This window comes from Stigmatopora argus, chromosome 14 (assembly GCF_051989625.1).
Source record: "Stigmatopora argus isolate UIUO_Sarg chromosome 14, RoL_Sarg_1.0, whole genome shotgun sequence".
NCBI lineage: Eukaryota > Metazoa > Chordata > Actinopteri > Syngnathiformes > Syngnathidae > Stigmatopora > Stigmatopora argus.
In genome coordinates this window covers 12,417,371-12,436,726 of record NC_135400.1, presented here as the reverse complement: position 1 = coordinate 12,436,726, position 19,356 = coordinate 12,417,371, and the positions used below count along the sequence as shown (strand labels likewise).

The 19,356-nt window shown below is 41.8% G+C and overlaps 4 protein-coding genes across 8 annotated transcripts; 2 read left to right on the top strand and 2 right to left on the bottom strand.

Annotated features, from left to right (window-relative positions):
- Nucleotides 1-2,845: 2,845 nt before the first annotated feature.
- Nucleotides 2,846-4,953, bottom strand: sco1 (synthesis of cytochrome C oxidase 1). Its single transcript, XM_077618655.1, has 7 exons — nt 4,660-4,953; nt 4,272-4,391; nt 3,990-4,080; nt 3,705-3,902; nt 3,528-3,620; nt 3,316-3,431; nt 2,846-3,228 (listed from the first exon to the last, which is right to left on the bottom strand). The coding sequence occupies exons 1-7, from the start codon at nt 4,813-4,815 to the stop codon at nt 3,094-3,096; spliced, it is 909 nt and encodes a 302-aa protein (XP_077474781.1). The 5' UTR covers nt 4,816-4,953; the 3' UTR covers nt 2,846-3,093.
- A 299-nt stretch (nt 4,954-5,252) lies between these two features.
- Nucleotides 5,253-7,861, bottom strand: tmem220 (transmembrane protein 220). 2 transcript variants are annotated; one of them, XM_077618656.1, is made up of 6 exons: nt 6,433-7,849; nt 6,330-6,359; nt 6,173-6,233; nt 5,812-5,935; nt 5,560-5,619; nt 5,253-5,482 (listed from the first exon to the last, which is right to left on the bottom strand). In XM_077618656.1, exons 1-6 carry the CDS (start codon nt 6,661-6,663, stop codon nt 5,350-5,352), a joined length of 639 nt encoding a protein of 212 aa, XP_077474782.1. In that variant the 5' UTR covers nt 6,664-7,849; the 3' UTR covers nt 5,253-5,349. The 2 variants fall into 2 exon arrangements, with proteins under 2 accessions (XP_077474782.1, XP_077474783.1); XM_077618657.1 differs by lacking the exon at nt 6,330-6,359 and having other exon boundaries at nt 6,433-7,861.
- Nucleotides 6,281-12,861, top strand: map2k4a (mitogen-activated protein kinase kinase 4a). Of its 4 annotated transcripts, XM_077618651.1 has the most exons (13): nt 6,281-7,639; nt 8,539-8,574; nt 9,088-9,120; nt 10,469-10,571; nt 10,653-10,827; nt 10,898-11,017; nt 11,295-11,414; nt 11,483-11,534; nt 11,595-11,722; nt 11,893-11,970; nt 12,048-12,196; nt 12,297-12,342; nt 12,413-12,861. In XM_077618651.1, exons 1-13 carry the CDS (start codon nt 7,495-7,497, stop codon nt 12,524-12,526), a joined length of 1,299 nt encoding a protein of 432 aa, XP_077474777.1. In that variant the 5' UTR covers nt 6,281-7,494; the 3' UTR covers nt 12,527-12,861. The 4 variants fall into 4 exon arrangements, with proteins under 4 accessions (XP_077474777.1, XP_077474779.1, XP_077474778.1 ...); XM_077618653.1 differs by lacking the exon at nt 9,088-9,120 and having other exon boundaries at nt 6,282-7,639; nt 10,481-10,571; XM_077618652.1 differs by lacking the exon at nt 9,088-9,120 and having other exon boundaries at nt 6,283-7,639.
- Nucleotides 12,862-13,288: 427 nt separating this feature from the next.
- On the top strand, nt 13,289-19,342 carry elac2 (elaC ribonuclease Z 2). Its single transcript, XM_077619960.1, has 23 exons — nt 13,289-13,769; nt 13,836-13,886; nt 13,960-14,095; nt 14,162-14,219; nt 14,294-14,362; nt 14,436-14,537; nt 14,866-14,921; nt 14,994-15,052; nt 15,131-15,203; nt 15,268-15,380; nt 15,585-15,683; nt 15,761-15,899; nt 16,110-16,195; nt 16,331-16,452; nt 16,532-16,625; nt 16,823-16,961; nt 17,024-17,062; nt 17,157-17,266; nt 17,442-17,541; nt 17,668-17,788; nt 17,866-17,944; nt 18,224-18,368; nt 18,514-19,342. The coding sequence occupies exons 1-23, from the start codon at nt 13,456-13,458 to the stop codon at nt 18,730-18,732; spliced, it is 2,523 nt and encodes an 840-aa protein (XP_077476086.1). The 5' UTR covers nt 13,289-13,455; the 3' UTR covers nt 18,733-19,342.
- Nucleotides 19,343-19,356: the final 14 nt, after the last annotated feature.

Genomic DNA, 19,356 nt, shown 5'->3' with positions numbered 1-19,356 from the left:
TTTTGCCTGCGTGTAGCGTCAATTGGAAAATTTGACTCGTGAGCAGCTATTAAGGTATCGTTTTCAAACGAACCTGCTTCGTACCATCATAATGGCTAACTTGAGAATACACTGTGTTGAGGAAGAATATAAATCAAATACTCCCAGATGCTGTGCTATCAAAACAAGCCTAAAAGTACCCTAAAAGTACCCTAAAATTTCCTTCATAGACATATAAATATTGTGCACACTAATACTTCCTGAGAATAAACATGCATTCTATTAAATCTACTGAAATACTCTGTAAAAGTATTCCAAATGTGATCAAATCCTCCCAAAAATGTTCTAAGTTGCTGTAAACCTAATGAAATTAAATCATATAATGTATTGAAACCCAAGAGTCATGTAAATATATCTTTAAATCCACTAAAATACTGCATTTATCGGGTACACCTTGTACATGTCAGTCGCAGTACCAAAATACTCCCATAAAGTAATTTAAATCAATGAATGAGATGTACTCCAAGTTATCCGAATACTCTGTAAATATGAATACAATAACATATAAACTATACTTATATATGATCCCAAACCATTACTTTTACAATTATTTTGAGAAAGTTTGGATTGAACTCGAGGTTTTTTAGCGTCCAATAGAGGGCACAGAAGGGGAAAATAATGCATTTTGTGTCCATTCGATATCAATTCTGTACGATGCGATATTTGCCATTATTATATTTTTCGATTGGCACAGCACATGTGATAGTCCCCCAAACAATGTCATCGTACTCACGTTATCCAAAGCCGAGGTTGGGACGTCACAGATGTCGTTAGCGCAACAGACGGCGGACTGCTTTTATACAGCTAGTGGCCACTTCTTCTACTATATTTGGGGGCCAACTATGTGACTTTTTGCTATGTTTAGCCGCCGTGTGTCACTTTTAAACACTTTAACCCTGTGTTCCTTGCATTAAAAAGAAATGAACACTCCAGGGCCCTGGCTTACGGGCCTCATTTGGGGGGGATCACATGAGATTAGGACGTTGTTTGGGGCGTCATTGTGGTGGGCCAGACAGAGAGGCAGGCGCTTCTTCACAAATTGCTCATGGCGTTGGCTTCTGATTGGCCTAAGCCTCCCGAAGACCACAGTCTGGACATGCGACCAATCGGCGACCGCTCGTCGCATCTTATTATTAGCATCTGGGCAGGGGGCCCTCGATTTTGCGAGCCAAAGATCCTAACTCAATTTAAGGCAAATACGTTGATCCCATTAAAATTCATTTGAATTCTGTTAAGGAATTCTGCCACACCTCTAAAAACAACTTTTGTTTAAAAAAAGAGACAAATAATACAAAGTTAACACTGTTTTCCTCCATATTCATGATTTCTTTTCAATATTTGTTTAGTAAATATGTTGTTTTTTTTGCTAAACATGACTGAAGTAAGGTAACTTTTAAATGTAAATATTTCTTTCATAAAGATAAGAGTGTAATTCACCAAATTTATGATGATATCAAAGGGCAATAGGTTATTTCGGAGCCTTCAGAATCGATCATTTTCGATCCAGATCGCTGTATTGTTAAATCCTTACTAAAAGCCACTGGCCTGCAGATATATATTTTTTCAAACGTGACCCGTAATTAAAGCGAGCCTCCAAAGTAAACACTTAATATAACATGACATGATGTTAGATGACATAATGTTGCGTCGAGGGGGTCACAGACGCTAAGTGGTTGTCACTCACCCCGTGGCTGAGGTCACTTGAAGGTCCGCTGACAGCTGCATCCATTGTCTTTCACTACGCTTTTGGCGAGCCCCCTATTGCGTTGGTTTTTTCCCCTAGTTGTCGAAAGACAGTTTGATGATAATGACCACGCGACAGCGCTTATTTTTTTTATTTAAAGTACTCAACTTTGTGACGGTCCTAATCATAGTTCTGCTTTTCCCTTGGAGACCCATTATGTCTGCCATCCCATATAAATATATATAATGGCCTCATGTTGTTACATATACACACAAAAATGAATGATATTGTTATACATTGATTGCATACATACAAGTCATAGATTTAGATTTTTTTGCGCCATCTTGAAGATAGTCTCCATTGTCAATTTGTGGTACTTCAGGGATTATAAACTCTTTGGATTTCCACGACGAGGAGTTTTGCTCTCCGACCACGGGAGCGACTTAGAGACGGAATGCAAGAATTACTTTTTGAAAAGCACTGATTAATTCAGAAGTCATATCGCGCCGTGTTAGGTCGCGGCCCCAAGGAGAATGTTTTCCTTACTAATCCACTTTCTAAAGGAGGGACGCAGCAGCTGCGAAGCCAGTCGGGCTATTTTAATAGCACGCTTGGAAACTTTTTTTTTCATTTTTGTTTTTCTTTGGAATTCCTGACAGATGGCTTTGATCAACAATGCCAGTGTTTGTATTTCTAAACCGAGACGACCAATTTGTTAAATCGATACTCAGTCGGTGGGGCCTCTTGAACATGAAAAACATTTAATGGAGCTGTGGACTTTGATGGTGAAGATGAGCTAAGATGTAGAAGCTGAAGGATTGTGTTGGGTTGTTGGACATGTTTGGTGCTAAGAACCTCATCAGTTAATCTGTTGTAGACATTTTGGGTCAATTCCATCATATGGAGCTTTAAATTGTGGAGCTGGAAGTTGATGTTTTTGCACATACAGCTTATCTATCAAGCTAGTTCTGACAGTTTGATTTAAACCTGAAACATAAATTACTATGGCTTCACCTACCTATGAAGGTAATTTGATAATATAGTAGTTAACCAGCCCATGAGACTCATTAGGCCACGCCCCATAAAATTATGAACCCAAAACATTCAAATCTTACAATGGTGCCTTGTGTTTGTTTGTTTTAATAAGAACAAAACAATACAAATTCTTAAATGAAAATACAATATTTTGGGCTTGTTGTTATACAAACGTTAGTTTCATTCTCAGTCAGTCCCCAAAGAGTAAAACACCAGAAAATCAAGCAGTTAAAGACTTTGCAAGAAATGTGAAAAAAACCCATTTTAATTTCCAAACAAATAACAAAGCCACTTTTGTCTTAAGTTCAATAGAGTTTATGCCATTTGACATTGATTCATTTCTCCGTCTTGTACTTCCTCATATGAGCAGCGATGCTGTTGGAGATTTCAACGTTTCTTTTGTTCTGACCAAAATAGTCCACAAATTGGCCGTCGGGTCCCACCAGGTACATGATGATGGTGTGGTCCACCTGACGAAAAAATTAAGAGTCAATGGAATTGTGGAAATCTTTTTTTTGTGTCCACATACACCAGAAGCTCAAATGAGTTCAACTCACAATGTAATCGTTATCTTCATCTTTTGGTCCTTGACTATAGTAAACTCTGTAAGCTCTTGACACTTGCTCCACTTCAGCTTTGCTGCCTGTCAGACCAATCAGCTTTGGAGAAAACTCTAGAAAAACACAAGAAGAATTAAAACCAGAAAAAGATGTCACCAAAAAATCTGACTTATTGAAATACACGAGTGGAAAACAGGGTTTCAACAAACCTTTGACATAGGTTCCCATGGCTTCTGGCGTGTCCCTTTCGGGGTCGATGGTGATGAGAAGTGGCGTCAGGTTGGGGATAGTCTTAATTTTGTCTATAAATATATATATATTTTTTAAACAGAACTAAATGGTGCAATGCAATTGGTTAAACAAGGCATGACTATGTCATTATTTACCAATTTCTTCGACCACCTCGATCATCTTCTCTATCTCATCAGGGCATATGTCTGGACAGTGCGTGAAGCCGAAGTAGATGAGCACCCACTGGCCCAGGAAGTCGTCGTTCGTCACTGACTTTTTGTTGTGGTCCACCAGCGAAAACGGGCCACCCAACGCTGGACGCCCGATCGATTTGTTGCGCTCTTTCTCGATCACTGCGACCCAGATTATTGTTAAATACTGGAATGCGTGTCTTAAGAGTTTGCATATGTCAGGGTATCGATCTTAGCTTCTTTGCTTACTTTCTTCTTTTTCGCTCTTGAAGTATTTCATCCCGCCGAGCAGGGATCCACCGATGGCGAAGGTGATGGCTAAAGATTTCCATGTGACGGGCTTTACAGAAAGCAAAAGACAACAACAAGAGTTACAACATTTGCAGTTCAATTTTCATGTTGATGTCGTTTAAAGGTAAACTGAAATTTGCGGCCCCCGTCTTACTGATACTGATTGGGTGTCTTATGTAGGCCCTTTCCAAAATCTGCTGATTTTACAATGTTTTGATTGATTTAATTTGGTTAACTCACCCCAGACTTTTTGGATTTGTCCTTTGACGGAGGCTGTGGAGGAAGCGTCGAAAACTGCTTGGAGTTATGCGGATATTGACCTTGTGTTGTTCGACAGGAGTGCCACGCCCTCAAATTCACCTGTCAAACCATGGACAAATGACCATGTTTGATTTACCAGCCCATCAAAAGGTACATTTGAGAATTAATAATCATTCAACTTTAGAATATATTGGCTCTTTGGCACCAATATAAAATCGACTAGACACGGACACCTAATGTATTTGATAGACTAAAATTGCTTTAAGAAGATTTTTTTTAAAACAGCAAGTGGGGATAATGCGTAAAAATTAACAGAATAGAATTTGGTGATTGCAATATGGGCGAATGGGCTTTTCAGCTGACCTACCTGGCAGCAGACATTTGTCAGGGGCGATGACAACGTGCCCGTTGGTTCGATGTTTCTCCGAACAAGGGTATGGATAAGTCTGACGTCTTGTAAGATTTTAAAGTTAAGGACAAACCGTTTGCAGCTCAGACGGTGAAACAAAACAACTACAGACATCTTTTTCGCCGCTTGCAAAATGTGACATAAGGGAAACCGGAACCCGACGTTACTAACTGCTCTCAGGTCAGTCCATTTGGCCCGAACATATCTAAACAGCCGCTTTAGCTGCTCTCAAATCAGCAATCCAGAACATGCATGAAATAGTGACTTCTTCTTGTTGTGTTTTAGTACCGTTGTTGCCCTCTAACGAACACAAATGGAACTACAGTTTCTAGTCAATAAAACGCAAACAGCAAAACATTGAATCAAACGTAATTAACACTTATACGCTATAATTTTGTAGGAATAACAAAATTGAAATAAAATAAAGATACACGTACTAATTTTGACTTTTTTTATTTTCATTGCACAATGTAAAAAAAACATTGGTAGAAACAAAATTGATTATTTATTCATTTGCCTTCACAAAAAAACTGCTAAATTACACGAGACAATTATACAGTACAAAATGGCATATCTTTCTTCATCAAGCACGTTTCTTGGTCCATAGTTTTCAGTCATACAAAATAATGAAATGGTGCTTTGTTTCTGTCAAAGTGCAGTCTTGCAGTGCGATGGCCAGTTAGCGCGTAGTTCCTCATGAGCGTGGAAGTAAAACCAGGTAATAAACGGGAAGAGGGTGACGAAGATAGCGGTTGACACTCTCAGCTTACCCACCGCCGATCTGCAATTCGACAAAACGTGCACCGAACTTTTATACTATATATTTTAAAAAAAACTTGGTGTTAACGTAAACAGCACCTTCCAGAATGACGACACAGCAGAAGCCACAACACTGTCAACACCACACCACCAAATTCTCTATATAAATAAATAAAACAAAGAGAAGTGCGATATGTCAAAATGCAGTTATTTGTTATAATTCAACAAGACTGTGGAAAATGTGAAGTTTAACTATTATCTGATTTTAAAAAAAACTAAAATTAGGACTTCACATCTGAAATATGGTCTACTTATACATTTTAAAAAGGATTTGAGTTCTACTCTACATACCTTGCCTCCTCTTCTTGGAATACACCTGACATGTTCTGTCCATAAAGCTTCCATCCAATGATCAGGAGCATCCCAGTGCACAACATCATGTGCAGGTCAGCCACACGTCTCCATGGCAACGTCTCTGCAAAAAGCATAGGCTGTGTAAGTTATGACTGACTGAACATTTACTTTATATTGCATTTAGCCGATAGACATCCAACTCATTTTTAACTGGGAGCGCTCAAAGCCAAATTGGTTCAGCCGTATATTATCTTCACTGTGAAGCATAGTCCAATTCCTTAAAGGAGTCTGAGACTTGCCACATTCAAAATGGCAGACACGCTGACGTATGACCGCTCAGTGTTTATAGTTTGCGTACCTGTCACGTGGGGCTTGAAGCCAATGAGCGCACAGAGGAGGGAAGGAACTCCGTAACCGAACTACGACACACAAAAGTGGCAAAACGCGTTTTTTTAATTCATTGAAATTGATTAGAAGGGTGATATATATGCACTGTCCGTGTGTTTATTCATTACCATCCACAAGGCTGCATCCGGGTCGTTGATCTGTCCGACATAGTCCAAAATACTGAGTTGAACAATGCGAATAACTTTGCCGGAGAAGAGTTTAAATGCTCACCTGTACGTACGTAGCCAAGGCAAAGAATAAAGACATCATCCCATTGCAAGCTCGCCAAACAACGAGCATCCAAGTGGTCGCCGTGTACGCGCTGATTTGGATTCCCATTGCCGTCTCTGGCCGCCCATCCGGGGTGTCAGGGCGCCCCCTTTCAAGCATTCCCGTCGAGTCTCCTGTTGGGACTCGGCTGTAATTTCCCTTTTCTCCCAATTCCATGTTTGTTTGGTTCATTTTTCGCGAGTGTTCAGAAGGTAGGGTATTTTACATTTTGATCTCAATCGTGATAGTGGAGTTAATACACGTTAAAGCCAACGCGGAGTTGGTTATTTTACGTCTAACCAACCTTTGCAGGGCTTGGGTCTAAAGTGCAAAGTTTATATTTTAAGCTCGCTTCCGGGTTTGTTTTGGCCAGTGAGTCTGTGTCAAGTCAAAGTCAATTTTTAATATTAAACTTGCAGTTTCACCATACAAATCAACATCAACGTATTTGTTTATTACATATTTACTGATTATGTATTATTCATTGTTATTATTTATTGATTATTTATTTGTTGTTGTTATTTGTGCACTTTGTTGTGAAGCGTTAAATCTCATTATACTGAGAATCAAATTTGAAAATATTAGTAGCACCAAAAAAGTAAATTCAATTTATAATAGTATTCTATAAAAAAACACTTTGGACGAATTAAAATATTTCTGTTGATGTCAAAGAACAAATAAATACAAAAAAAGAGGATTTGCTGGTGATTTAGAAAAAATGAAAGCTAGATGTCAGTGTCACTCGGTCAGCTGATCGCCGCTGGCTGCTGCTAGCTTCCTCGCTTAGCTTAGCTTGTGCTAACCGATGTTGTCGTGAGCGCCACCTACACAGGTAGCCTTCTTCGCAGGCAGACCCCAAAGCCAAATCTCGCCATTTTACCAGCCTCCACTGCCCCTGACACCCTTCCGGGGTCTGCATGGTGCTGTGGAGTGCACATTATTGATCGTGAGCCAAGCAGGAGAAGCGTCCGAGCGCGTCGTACGCAGCCCGATCGACAGACAACCAGCCAGCCGGCGCCGCTGATGGATTTCAAACACACAACAATGGCAAGTCCCGGTGTCAACAAGACGTCGTCGGCCGCCAGCAACAACGGCGGCTCGGTCAACGCCTCCTCGGCTACCCACCACCAGCCTCTGCAGCACATTAGCAGTGTGAGCAGCCTCCAGGGTGAGTGAACGGAGGAAAATTTCCCTGCAAAGGTGAACGCTAGCTGGGGTGTTAGCCGCTGGGGGGCTGCGGCTACTCCCTGGAGGAAAACCCCCAGGGACACGTAACTGGGAGCGGCCACTGAGTCACATATAACCCCCTAAAATATATCGCGTTACCTGAAGATTTAATAGAGTATTGTCCTATTGTAGGTGCGACACAAATTCCACAGCACAATTGCGCAATTTAAAAACAACACCCATGCCAGTTATGTCCTGAAAATCGATTTATGATCATATTTGCGTATTCGTTGCCTTAATGTGAATGTAGTGCATCGATGTTTAGTCACTGGTGTTTAAATGTACATGTTTAGCAAATCTAGTGTTTATTTTTCAAATTGGCCTTTGGATGGATTTTTTTCCTCAGAATGTTCTACATTTTAGGTCCTTGAGACTTTTCTTGGAAGATTTCAGCAGATCAAATATTATAAACTAATATATAAGACCTACTACAATATAGCTTCATATAAGGTTATTAAATTGTGACCTGTGTTTGTACTATACCACTCCTCGTGCCATAGCAGACTTCATTCCAAAATGCATTTCAAAACAATTCTCATGCTGAATCTTCTTTTGAACATCTGTTTATGTTTGTTTGTTTGTTTGTTTTGGAAGGGGCATTGAGTCATTTCTGATTGAACCATAACACCCTTGACATTTGCCACTCCGCTTGTGTCTATACTTGGCTTCATTCTTCAGGCTCTTAAACACAATCAGTGTTACTTGTTGACATGATGTGAACATCGGGTCAATTTTCTACACATTTTACTTTTCCAGAAACTCATACAAGCTCTTACAACATGATGCAATGGAAAATGAACAAATACATTGATGCTAAATGTTTCGCTTTTTCCCTTTCAGACTCCAACACCTGCTGGAGGTGTCAGAGTGAAACCGGTAAGAGTTCCATTTAATTGACTTGACTGCATTTTCGCCTCATTAGTTTAGTTCAGGTAACATTTAATTTTGTTCTTATCTCTCTTGTCTTGACTTTTCATTTTTAACACGACGGCTGGGTTCATCATAATAATTCGCATGTTGATTTTTAATTCAAGAAATAAAGTGCAGAAGTTAACACCGCAAGTGATTTAATACTCACACTCTGGCTGTCGTTATTAGCGATAAACGTCCAATCCACTGGGACCACTCGCGTTGAATATTGTGGGATGTGATAATTCCATGTTTTCTCTTCCTGCTCTGACTTTTCCCTCCACGCTGCTAACTATTGCTCGCTAACCTGGAACGATGGCGGTGAGACTACCACTCTCGTCACTTTTGTTCGAATGTATTTATTTTTCCATCTGCATTTCCCTACTTCATTCGCACGGTTGTATGTGGTGTCGTCCATGTCGCATGTTGGTCCAAACATAAGTGTTGAACGGGAAGTAAACGTTGTGCTCTCGCCTCCAGGCTTTCAGATAAACCTGTCTGGAGCACCCCCAAGTAAGGCCAACTTCACTGTGTGTGCGCGGGTGTGCACTTAGAACTTCTAATATTTTGTGTGTGTGTGTGGGGAGGGGGGGTTGGGTTTTTTGCAGGCCTACCTGCTGGTCTACTTCGACACGAGGGTGGGCTAAATCTTAAACTGCACACTCAAATGACACGTCACATGTTATAATTGATAACTAAACTATATTCACAGATTTGAAAATGTTTTGACACATTGGCAATAATATAGAAAATATCATGATGGCTTAATACTGCAATTGGATTGGATTGGATAACTTTATTCATCCCGTATTCGGGAAATTTCATTGTGACAGTAGCAAGAAAAGGCATATTTATAGAAAAGTATTTCTGTCTTACCAAAACAAAACAAAAAAAACATCAGTATTTCATGATAATCTGATGTATTAATAGTTTTAGCATGATAAATACATTTTGATATGTAATGTGATAGATTTCCTCTTTTACCTTGATAGGTTTTATGTTTTAGCTCTGTAAATTTGAATGCTAACCACAAGAAAAGTCCGAGATTTATTTAGCTCTATTGGTATCAATGGCACTGAAACATGATTTTTACCGTGACATGTAGTTGTCATGAATATTTTGTGTTAAAAGGTGAACACGTGACGTGTACTTGTAGTGCAGCTCTAGTGACAAACATGAGCTGCATGATGTGTAGAAAATGCTACCCTCAAAAACTTTGCTGCTTCAAAAATATGCTAATGTTCACATTTTTCTTTCTGATTTTTAAGCACGGAAAGATGTACTACAGTTTTGACATTTGGTGATTGTTTCTGTTTCTTAACTGAGCAAAAATGAACAACAAAGCAACATTTTCAGCTAGTGACACACACACACACACACACACACACACACACACACACACAGAGTCGAACAGTAACATATGTTGAATGTTGAAGTCATCTGCTGCCATTGACGGCAATAGATATCCAAAAGAATTGAATGTCAATCGTTAACGAATGGCGGTTGGTAACGACGAGACACGGTCTTCAATGGACGACTGAAGGAGGAATCACCGGCATCATGTATTCATTTCATTTTTCAAAGGAAAAACAATTTAAATGTAATGAAACAAAGAAAAAGATGGTCTCCCAATGAGGTTCTGCGAGCTGTTCTTTATCGATTAACATGACTTGCTGTTTCCTGTCTCGAAATGTCGCTCATTTACACCTGCATGTGTCACCTCGAGCCGCAATAAAACGAGGATCTCGTTGTCTGTTGAGCATTAAGCATCTCCTCACTCATCTTTTTTTTTCTTGCGTTTTGTTCCGAGTCGTAGATCCCGGCAGTCGCTGACTTCGCTGCTTGTTGTTTTTGTTGTCAGGTAAACGAAAAGCTCTCAAGTTGAACTTTGCCAACCCGCCCATCAAACCCACCACCAGGATCACACTGAACACGGGTGGGCAGCCCTTCCAGAACCCACACATGTGAGTTACTTTCACCATTTTGTCTGCGGCAAGGATCGGGAAGGCCCAAATGTACTTTGTCGTTTCTTGTCGCCGTCTCAGCGAGAGGCTGCGGACGCACAGCATCGAGTCGTCTGGAAAGCTGAAGCTCTCCCCCGAGCAGCTGTGGGACTTCACGGCCGAGGACCTGAAGGACCTGGGAGAGATCGGTCGCGGGGCTTACGGATCGGTCAACAAGATGGTGCACAAGCCTAGCAACAAAATTATGGCAGTCAAGGTAGGAACAAAGCTCCGGCGGCATCGCTTTCCTCGCACTTTCTCCTTCGTAACGTTCCTCCCTTTCCCAGAGGATTCGTTCCACGGTCGACGAGAAGGAGCAGAAGCAGCTCCTCATGGACTTGGATGTTGTGATGCGCAGCAGCGACTGCCCCTACATCGTGCAGTTCTACGGAGCTCTTTTCAGGGAGGTGCGAATTCGAGTCTTGGTGGCCGCAGATGATCATGTTTTACATTAGAACTCCACCGTGTCAACCAGAAAAATCTACTGGAATTTGAGTAAATATTTAAAAGTAATCCGTCTGTCAGGAAAATAATTTCCTCTCAGAACCAGAATAAAAATCTCTTCACATTTATGATTTTCTGTCAAGACTAGAAGCTTTCTTGGCACTAGTAACTTATCGCCGTGATAGGACATTCTACAGGCCTTGGAAGTTATGTAGTAACTTGTATTTTTGTTCCTTTCAGGGTGACTGTTGGATCTGCATGGAACTCATGGCTACCTCCTTAGACAAATTCTACAAGTTTGTGTATTGCTCACTAGATGACGTCATTCCTGAGGAAATCTTGGGCAAAATCACTTTAGCTGTAAGTTTGATGCTGGCCGCCGCCATCATCGTGACTCCCATCTGACTCTGAAATTTTCCACCTTCCAGACTGTGAAAGCACTTAACCACCTCAAAGAAAACTTGAAAATAATCCACAGAGGTAAGCAAGTGTGCAATTATTGTGATGTACTTGTGATTCATTTTTGATGTTATTGTCCAGACATCAAGCCGTCAAACATTCTCCTGGACCGAAACGGAAACATCAAACTTTGCGATTTCGGCATCAGTGGCCAGTTGGTGGACTCCATCGCCAAAACACGCGACGCCGGCTGTCGTCCGTACATGGCCGTAAGTAGGCGAGGTCTTAACTTCATCTCCAAGTTGCGAGTGCCTCTATGTACTTAAGAGGAAGCATAAATTCACTTTTTCATTCGAAATTATTTTCTATTTTTCTGAATTTGTCTGATTGCCTAACTCATTGGCAGCCCAGCATTGTAAGCGCGACGTTTGTTTTTCAGCCGGAGCGAATTGACCCGTGCGCGTCCCGGCAAGGTTACGACGTGCGCTCCGACGTTTGGAGTTTGGGAATCACGTTGGTGAGTTTGGCTTGGTGACTGACACTTTTCATATTTTCATATCTCGTGTTGACTTCTGGTACGTGCTTGCATTTTAGTACGAGCTGGCAACGGGGTGCTTCCCGTACCCCAAATGGAACAGCGTGTTCGATCAGCTGACTCAAGTGGTCCGGGGGGACCCTCCGCAGCTCAGCAACTCTGACGAGAGACGATTTTCGCCAAAGTTTATCTCCTTCGTCAACAAATGGTCAGAACGCCCAGATTTTTTTTTTCATTGTTATTCTTGAGCTAACTTTGAATGATGAACATTAAATGATAATAGTCATTTCCTTCTCCTTTCAATAAAGCCTTACCAAGGATGAGTCCAAAAGGCCAAAGTATAAAGAGCTGCTGGTGAGTTGACATCTGTTCTCAACTTGTTGAGGTCACTTTGTTAAAGTTACTGTTTGTTGTGTTCTTTCAGAAAGATCCGTTCATTCAGATGTACGAAGAGCGTCAAGTGGACGTGGCCGCTTATGTGTGCAGACTTCTGGATCAGATGCCGGCTTCCCCCAGTTCACCTTCGTACATGGAGTAATTAGGATTTGCAAATAAATCCTCACATTCGACTGTCAAACTGAAACAACAACGAAAAAAAAACTGTTCATCTGTCCCACTTAGAAACGCACACGCAGCCGTTGTCATGACAGTGTGTCCGAGCAAGCAATATCATAACTTAATCGAGATCAATGCTTATTATTATTATTATTATTATGGAAAGGAATTATTGCCTTCTGCTGAAAAAATGCTGAATGTGTGTGTATACGTGTGAATTGACATCTTTGATCTCCTCAGTTACTCTGTAGTGAGACGCTCATGATGTTAGCCAGGAAATGCTGATAGAATATAAATAAAGACCAGAGGAATATTCAAGTGTGTTTATTTGTTTATTTTATTCATTGGTTTCTTTATTGGAATGATTCAAATGAGCACACAACGTGGCTCAACTGTATGACACTAAAGCTGAGAAAGTAGTATTTTATGGTATTGTGGTGCCATGCTGCAGATTATTCTAGCTAATCTTATTCTTATTATTGGGAGAAATCTTTTTTTTAATTTTAAAAACGTTGAGTTTCAGTTTGCAACTTGAATTTCATAAAATGACTTCACTCTTACTTTACTGTTTGACAAACAGTATTGAAACATAAAATAAACAAACAGTGTTTGTTTATTTTATGTTTCAATTTGTGAAGCGAAGTTGCGTCAAACCGGAATCCCTCGGTATCAATTGGTCCAGTGAGAGAAAAGAACTCGTCAGCCATTGGCCAAGGCTTGTAAACGTCATCAATAGATGCCGGAAGTGCAACCACACGTGTCAACCTTAACTCGCAAACAGCAATCTTTTCGCAACCTGCTTGTCCCCCATTGACAGCATTTATGAGGTAAAACGTCCCCAAATCTCAGCCTGAAAATGTTGGATTAAGAAAAATCTATGTGGCCACGTTTGTTTCACGTTCCATTAATATTATGAAAGTGCTGAGTGCCGTCACGTCGTGTGTTTTCGCCGCCGCCCGACCGCTACTTCTTGCTCAGCATTATTGTCATCTCCGACCTGCTTGTCAGCCGCGTCGCACCATGGCCGACAAGAACAACAATAACATTAACAACAAGATGAAGAAGTCCGCCAAGCAGCCGGCAAACCCGCTGCGTCGGGTGAAGTGCAAAGAAACCCGCAGAAAACACGGAGTGGTACACAGCCCCGCCAACGTCTACTTGCAGGTGGTCGGTGCTGGAAGTCGGGACAATAGTGCTTCACTTTACGTCTTCTCCGAATTTAACAGGTACGTGTGCAGGTAGGCACCGCCTAACATTGTGTAATCATCGCTTACTTTGTGTTGCATGTGCAGCTACCTGTTCAACTGTGGGGAAGGAACCCAAAGACTCATGCACGAACACAAGTAAGTGAATTGGCATATTTCAGTGTCATTAACAGCACATTGACTTTCCTCACAATCGGTTCTACGTGTCCAGGCTGCGAGCATCGCGACTCGACAACATTTTCTTGACCAGGATGAGCTGGGAAAATGTTGGCGGTCTTTGTGGAATGATCCTCACTTTGAAGGATACTGGAGTGCCGGAATGCGTCCTTTCTGGGCCTCCGCAGCTGGTAAGAACCCAAAATTTAAGTAACAGGATACAAAAATGAAGGTAATGGCTGACTTTTTGGTTGAAGGAGAACTACGTGAACTCCATCAAGACGTTCTGCGGGCCGCTCGACAACATCCAACTTTGTATGTCTTTTATGGGCTCTAGCCACCACCCTATAACCTAGTCCCGCTTTTAATTTGGTCATTTTCCCACTCAGCTGTTCGGCCTTACACGGATCCGCCATTCGTGGACGAAACCATGACCGTCATGCAAGTTCCCATTTTTGGTTAGCATCTATTTTTGTTTTTCCATCAACATAGACCACCTTGCTTCTACTTCCTTGACATCTTTGTCCATAGCCACACCAGGAAGTAGTCAAACCTCACCAGGAAGTAGCCATACCCCAAGTCCCTCCTTCCGCCAAGACAACGAGCACCCCAATAATGCCAAGGACCAACCAGGTGACATACTATTTACTCATACTTTCTTTTTTATAACACTAAGGCTGCCACAATTAATTGGTTATGAAACTAATGCACAACAATCATGTCGGACGATTAATCGTTTAGTTTACATTGTTGTCCTAAAATCGTTCAAATTTTATTTTTTTAATTTTATATCTTAATGTACTAATACATTCACTTATTTATTTATGACCCGATGATTCAAGCCATCAAAGAGATTGTCGGTGATTAAACGACTATCAAAACAATTGTTTTGGGCAGCCCTAGCGTATACATATTTGACACGGGAGAAAAAAAATAGTTCCTCAATTATACTTTTTTGTAGGAGAAAAAAGAAAAGTAACAAGAGATGCATCACTGGTGGTCTCATTCATTTGCAAAGTAGGACAATCGTCTGCCAAGTTTGCATGAGAAACCTTAGAACGTCAAGTCACATTTTCTTTTGTTTGTCAGCTTCATCCCAAGAAAGGAAACTTCTTGGTGGTAGAGGCCAAGGAACTTGGACTTCCCGTGTAAGTCATTTTAGTACCTCCACCAAGGAAGTTAGTCCTGTTTATGTAAACAAACCGCCATGTTGATTTTTCACCTAGCGGCACAGCAGCCATTGGCCCGCTCATCGGCGCTTTGAAGAGCGGGAAAAGCGTCACGTACAACGGCAAAGAGGTAGATGACAAAAACTTGCAAGTCTTCGTATTGAATTTAAGATTTTGCATCGTCTCTCCTTCAGATTAGACCGGAGCAAGTTTGCACCCCCACCGATCCGGGACAGGTCTTTGTCATCGTAGCGTGCCCTTCGGAGGAGTTTGTCGCGCCGCTTTGCGAAAGTCAGCACATCTCAAGGTCATTCACGCACACAAAATTAGGCCTACATTAATCATTTACTGTAAATGAAAAAGGGCTCTGACCCCAAAATGCACCGCCCAAATTGAACCAGATTTGAAGAACAATTCACATACATGAAAATATAAGCTCTAGCCCTTTAAAAATTTGGAATTATTATTATTGCAAGTGGAATTCTACGTAAAGTTCTTGAAAATCCTGCAGTTTTCACAATGGAGGAACTGAGGACGCCCCTGCCCTGATTGTGCATATAACCCCAGAGGCGGTGCTGAAAAGCCAACAGTACCAAGATTGGATGAAAAGGTTTGAAAATGACTATTCTCAAGTCACTGGAGAGCAAGTCGGCCATTTTGTGTGACTTTTTTTATGAACCACGTTAGGTTCCCAGCGAGCACCAAACACCTGATCCTCAACGAGCACGCCGGATCTGCCCACAATGTCCGCAGCCACAAGATCCAAGCGCAGCTCAACATGATTCACCCCGACATCTTTCCTCACCTCCAGACCTACGCGCCAAGAGTAACTCATGATTAATTGCATGAACATAGTTTAGGATTCTGTTACTGGTTTGATTCAGAGCGTGTTTGAAAAGTTGTAAAGGTAAAAACGGTTTGCCATAAAAAAACAGTCTGTATTTATATCTTAGTTTATAAATGACTTTCCGCAAAAAAATATAAACAAAACAAATGGAACATGGTCAAGATGAATGTAAAGCATTTTTTTTTATAGGATTCACAAGCATCTCTGGATGTGTCAGCAGTGCGAGGTGAATGTCTACTCAAGTTCCAGTTGCGACCAGTCACTGAGTGGCAAAGGTCAGTCAACGATTCCTTTGCTATAACTCATTTGGCTACCATTGAGGGAGTTGGCCGTTTAGCATAATCAGTGGTAACTAAGTTTACCAGTCGACTGCTTTTTGGGGCTCTTATTTGTGTGTGTGGTCGGTTTAGGGATGCCATCCCCCCCTGCAGCCATGAGGATTTTGTCAAAGAGGCCCATGATGTCCCCAACTTCTTGCAGGAAGTGGATAAATGTCAACAATTACGAGCCAGCGGCACTTCAGTGCCCCTCGGTGAGTTAAAGGCAAACTTGGTCAGGGTCATGGTGACTGACTCTAATAATATAGTGTTTTTTTTTGTATGCTGCTCAAGGAAAAGCGGAGTATCCCGAATTAATTTTCCTGGGAACAGGATCGGCGCTGCCCATGAAAATCCGCAACGTCAGCAGCACTTTGATCAACATCAGGTTGGTTGCAACATGGCGTGACAACAAACTTCACTGAAATGAATTGTTTAATTAATCAATTTGCGAATATGGGAGGGCTCACTGTACATTTGAATTACTCAACGTGTTCAAAACCAATTATAACTAACATTTTTAACCACAATGACTACTTATGCTATTGACAAAGATGTAATATTGTCATCTTTCTTGGCAATCAGCACTGGCCGTTCGCTGCTTCTGGACTGCGGCGAGGGGACCTTCGGCCAGCTGTGCCGGCACTATGGAGACGAAGTAGACCGGGTCCTGTCCGACATATCTACCGTGTTTGTGTCGCACATGCACGCCGACCATCACACGGTGAGTGGCGATAGAAAGGGAAGCAAAAAAAGGGGAAAGGGCTACTTTTTTTATCTCGTCAGGGTCTCATCAAGCTGCTGTACCAAAGACAACGTGCCCTGGTATGTTGAAAAAGTGCATTTATTCACTGCCATTGACGGCAATGGCTGCTAACTTGTTAAAAACGTATTTGACAACTGAGGCGCCCTCTTTCAGATGACTTTGGGAAAGGCCTGGAGCCCCCTCTTGCTCATGGCCCCCCAGGACATGATGAGCTGGCTGCTGCAGTATCACCACGGCTGCGAGGAGCTCCTCCAACACATCAAGTATGACCTTATTTTCGTCTCCGCTGCTAAATATCTGTTTTTCCAAATATTTTTATTTTCATACTTTTGGGAAACGGGTAAAAATAAAATATGTTTAGGGGTTTGAACTCTTCTGAGTAGGGCTTTTTTTGCCCACCTCTTTTGATTTCCCTTGATTAGTCTGTTCTACTTGCAGCTTCATCCCCAACGACGTCCTGCACCATAAAAGCGAAGCGCCCGAGCCCAAAACGCGGGCCTTCATCTCAGAGCTACTGAAGAACAACGCTTTAAATAAGGTTGTCACACATCCTAGTGCCGGCTGATTTTATCCATTAACCCATTCAAGCCATGAAATCACGCGAATTCCTCTCATTGCATCAATTAAAAAAAAAAAAAACGGCAACTGCCTTTTTGGTTCTCAGTTCCAGACATGTCGGGTGCGTCACTGCAAGAACGCTTTTGCCTGCAGCCTGACTCACAAGTCAGGTTGGAAGCTGGTCTTCTCTGGAGACACGATGCCTTCTGACGCTCTCGTGCACATGGGTACGTCTGCGTATCTTATACGGGGTCGCCGCTAACCGTGACTGAGTGTCATTTTCGCTCTCATTTTTGTTTTCTAGGCAAGAACGCCACCTTGCTTATTCACGAGGCCACGCTGGAGGATGGTTTGGAGGAGGACGCTGAGGAGAAACGCCACAGGTCGGGACACATTATTTACTCTTATGTTATATTTTAGTAACCAATCTGCATTGGAAGCAAAAATGATGCATGTTGTTTGCTTTTTTTTCTTCCTATGTAAAAGCAGATGTTTGCAAATATCAAATTTTTGATTGATTACAAACATAGGATTTCATTATCAAAGTAGTTGTCAATTCTTATAATCGATGAGTTGCTAATTCATATAATCGATGAGTTGCCAATTCATTGAAGCAGCCCCACAGTGATATCACAGCGTCCCCGTGGCTCTCTGTTTTCCAGCACGACATCACAGGCGATCGATGTAGGCATGCGCATGCAGGCTGGCTTCATCATGCTCAATCACTTCAGCCAGCGCTACGCCAAGATCCCGCTTTTCAGCAATGACTTTACCGAGCGGGTTGGCATCGCCTTCGACCATATGCGGGTGAGGACCGCCGGATTGAAATTGGAGATATCTGCTTCATATAGGCTCACTCGGACGGAGCCGAATGCTCCCAGTTTATATGGGGTGGATGTCTGCCACCATTACTGGGATTGGGAATAAGATTAAATTCAGAACTGCTTGACAGGTGCGTCTGGGGGATCTGAAGGTCCTCCCAGGTCTGATCCCGGCGTTGAAGACGCTCTTCGCCGAGGAGCTGGAGGAGATGGAAGAGAGGAGAGAGCGACGGGAGCAGAGGCTGCAGTTCCGGGCAGTCGGCACCGAACCGGAGGACGGCGACCGCGGTGCCAAACGCGATCGTGCGGATGACGCGAGCGCCCAAACTAAGAGACAAAAGAGCAGCTGACGACATCAAAGAATAGGACTCGCAGCCCTCTTTTTTGTTCAGAGATGCTGAAATGGTATCCAAGTCAACTTTTATTTCATTGTCCTGGGCACAAAAATGTTGAATGCTTAAGCATCCAAACTGGTGACCTAGGATTTATTTTTTATTTTTATGAATGCAGTGTTTTTGTCTGTTAGCCATTGCTGTCATGCACACACTTGGTATAATATTGTACATTTGCCTTTGCTATCATGCACGCATTGGCGTTATTGTACATGCAAGTGTTCTTTCAGTTCAATTTGAAGTGATCAAATCAATTTTAATAGATTTTTTTGACATAATCAGTTTGATGGTTGACTACCTCACTAGACTTAAATAGCCTCTGTTTATTTTAGACAGCTTCAAAAGCCTGGGCCCAGATGCCAAACTGAACCGAAAACAACTCTTATAAATTAAGTTAATTTACACTTTTTAACATTTGGTAATAGGGTGATGTGTGCTTATGTTTTAACCAATCATTATTTGCTACATAGTCTTTTTCTTTTTTCCATGAATGAAGAACAAAGTTGCACTGAAAGCTTGCAAGTTATCATTTCAAAACATCCAGCCAAAATAAAATGATTGAAACATGCACTTCCTGCTTCT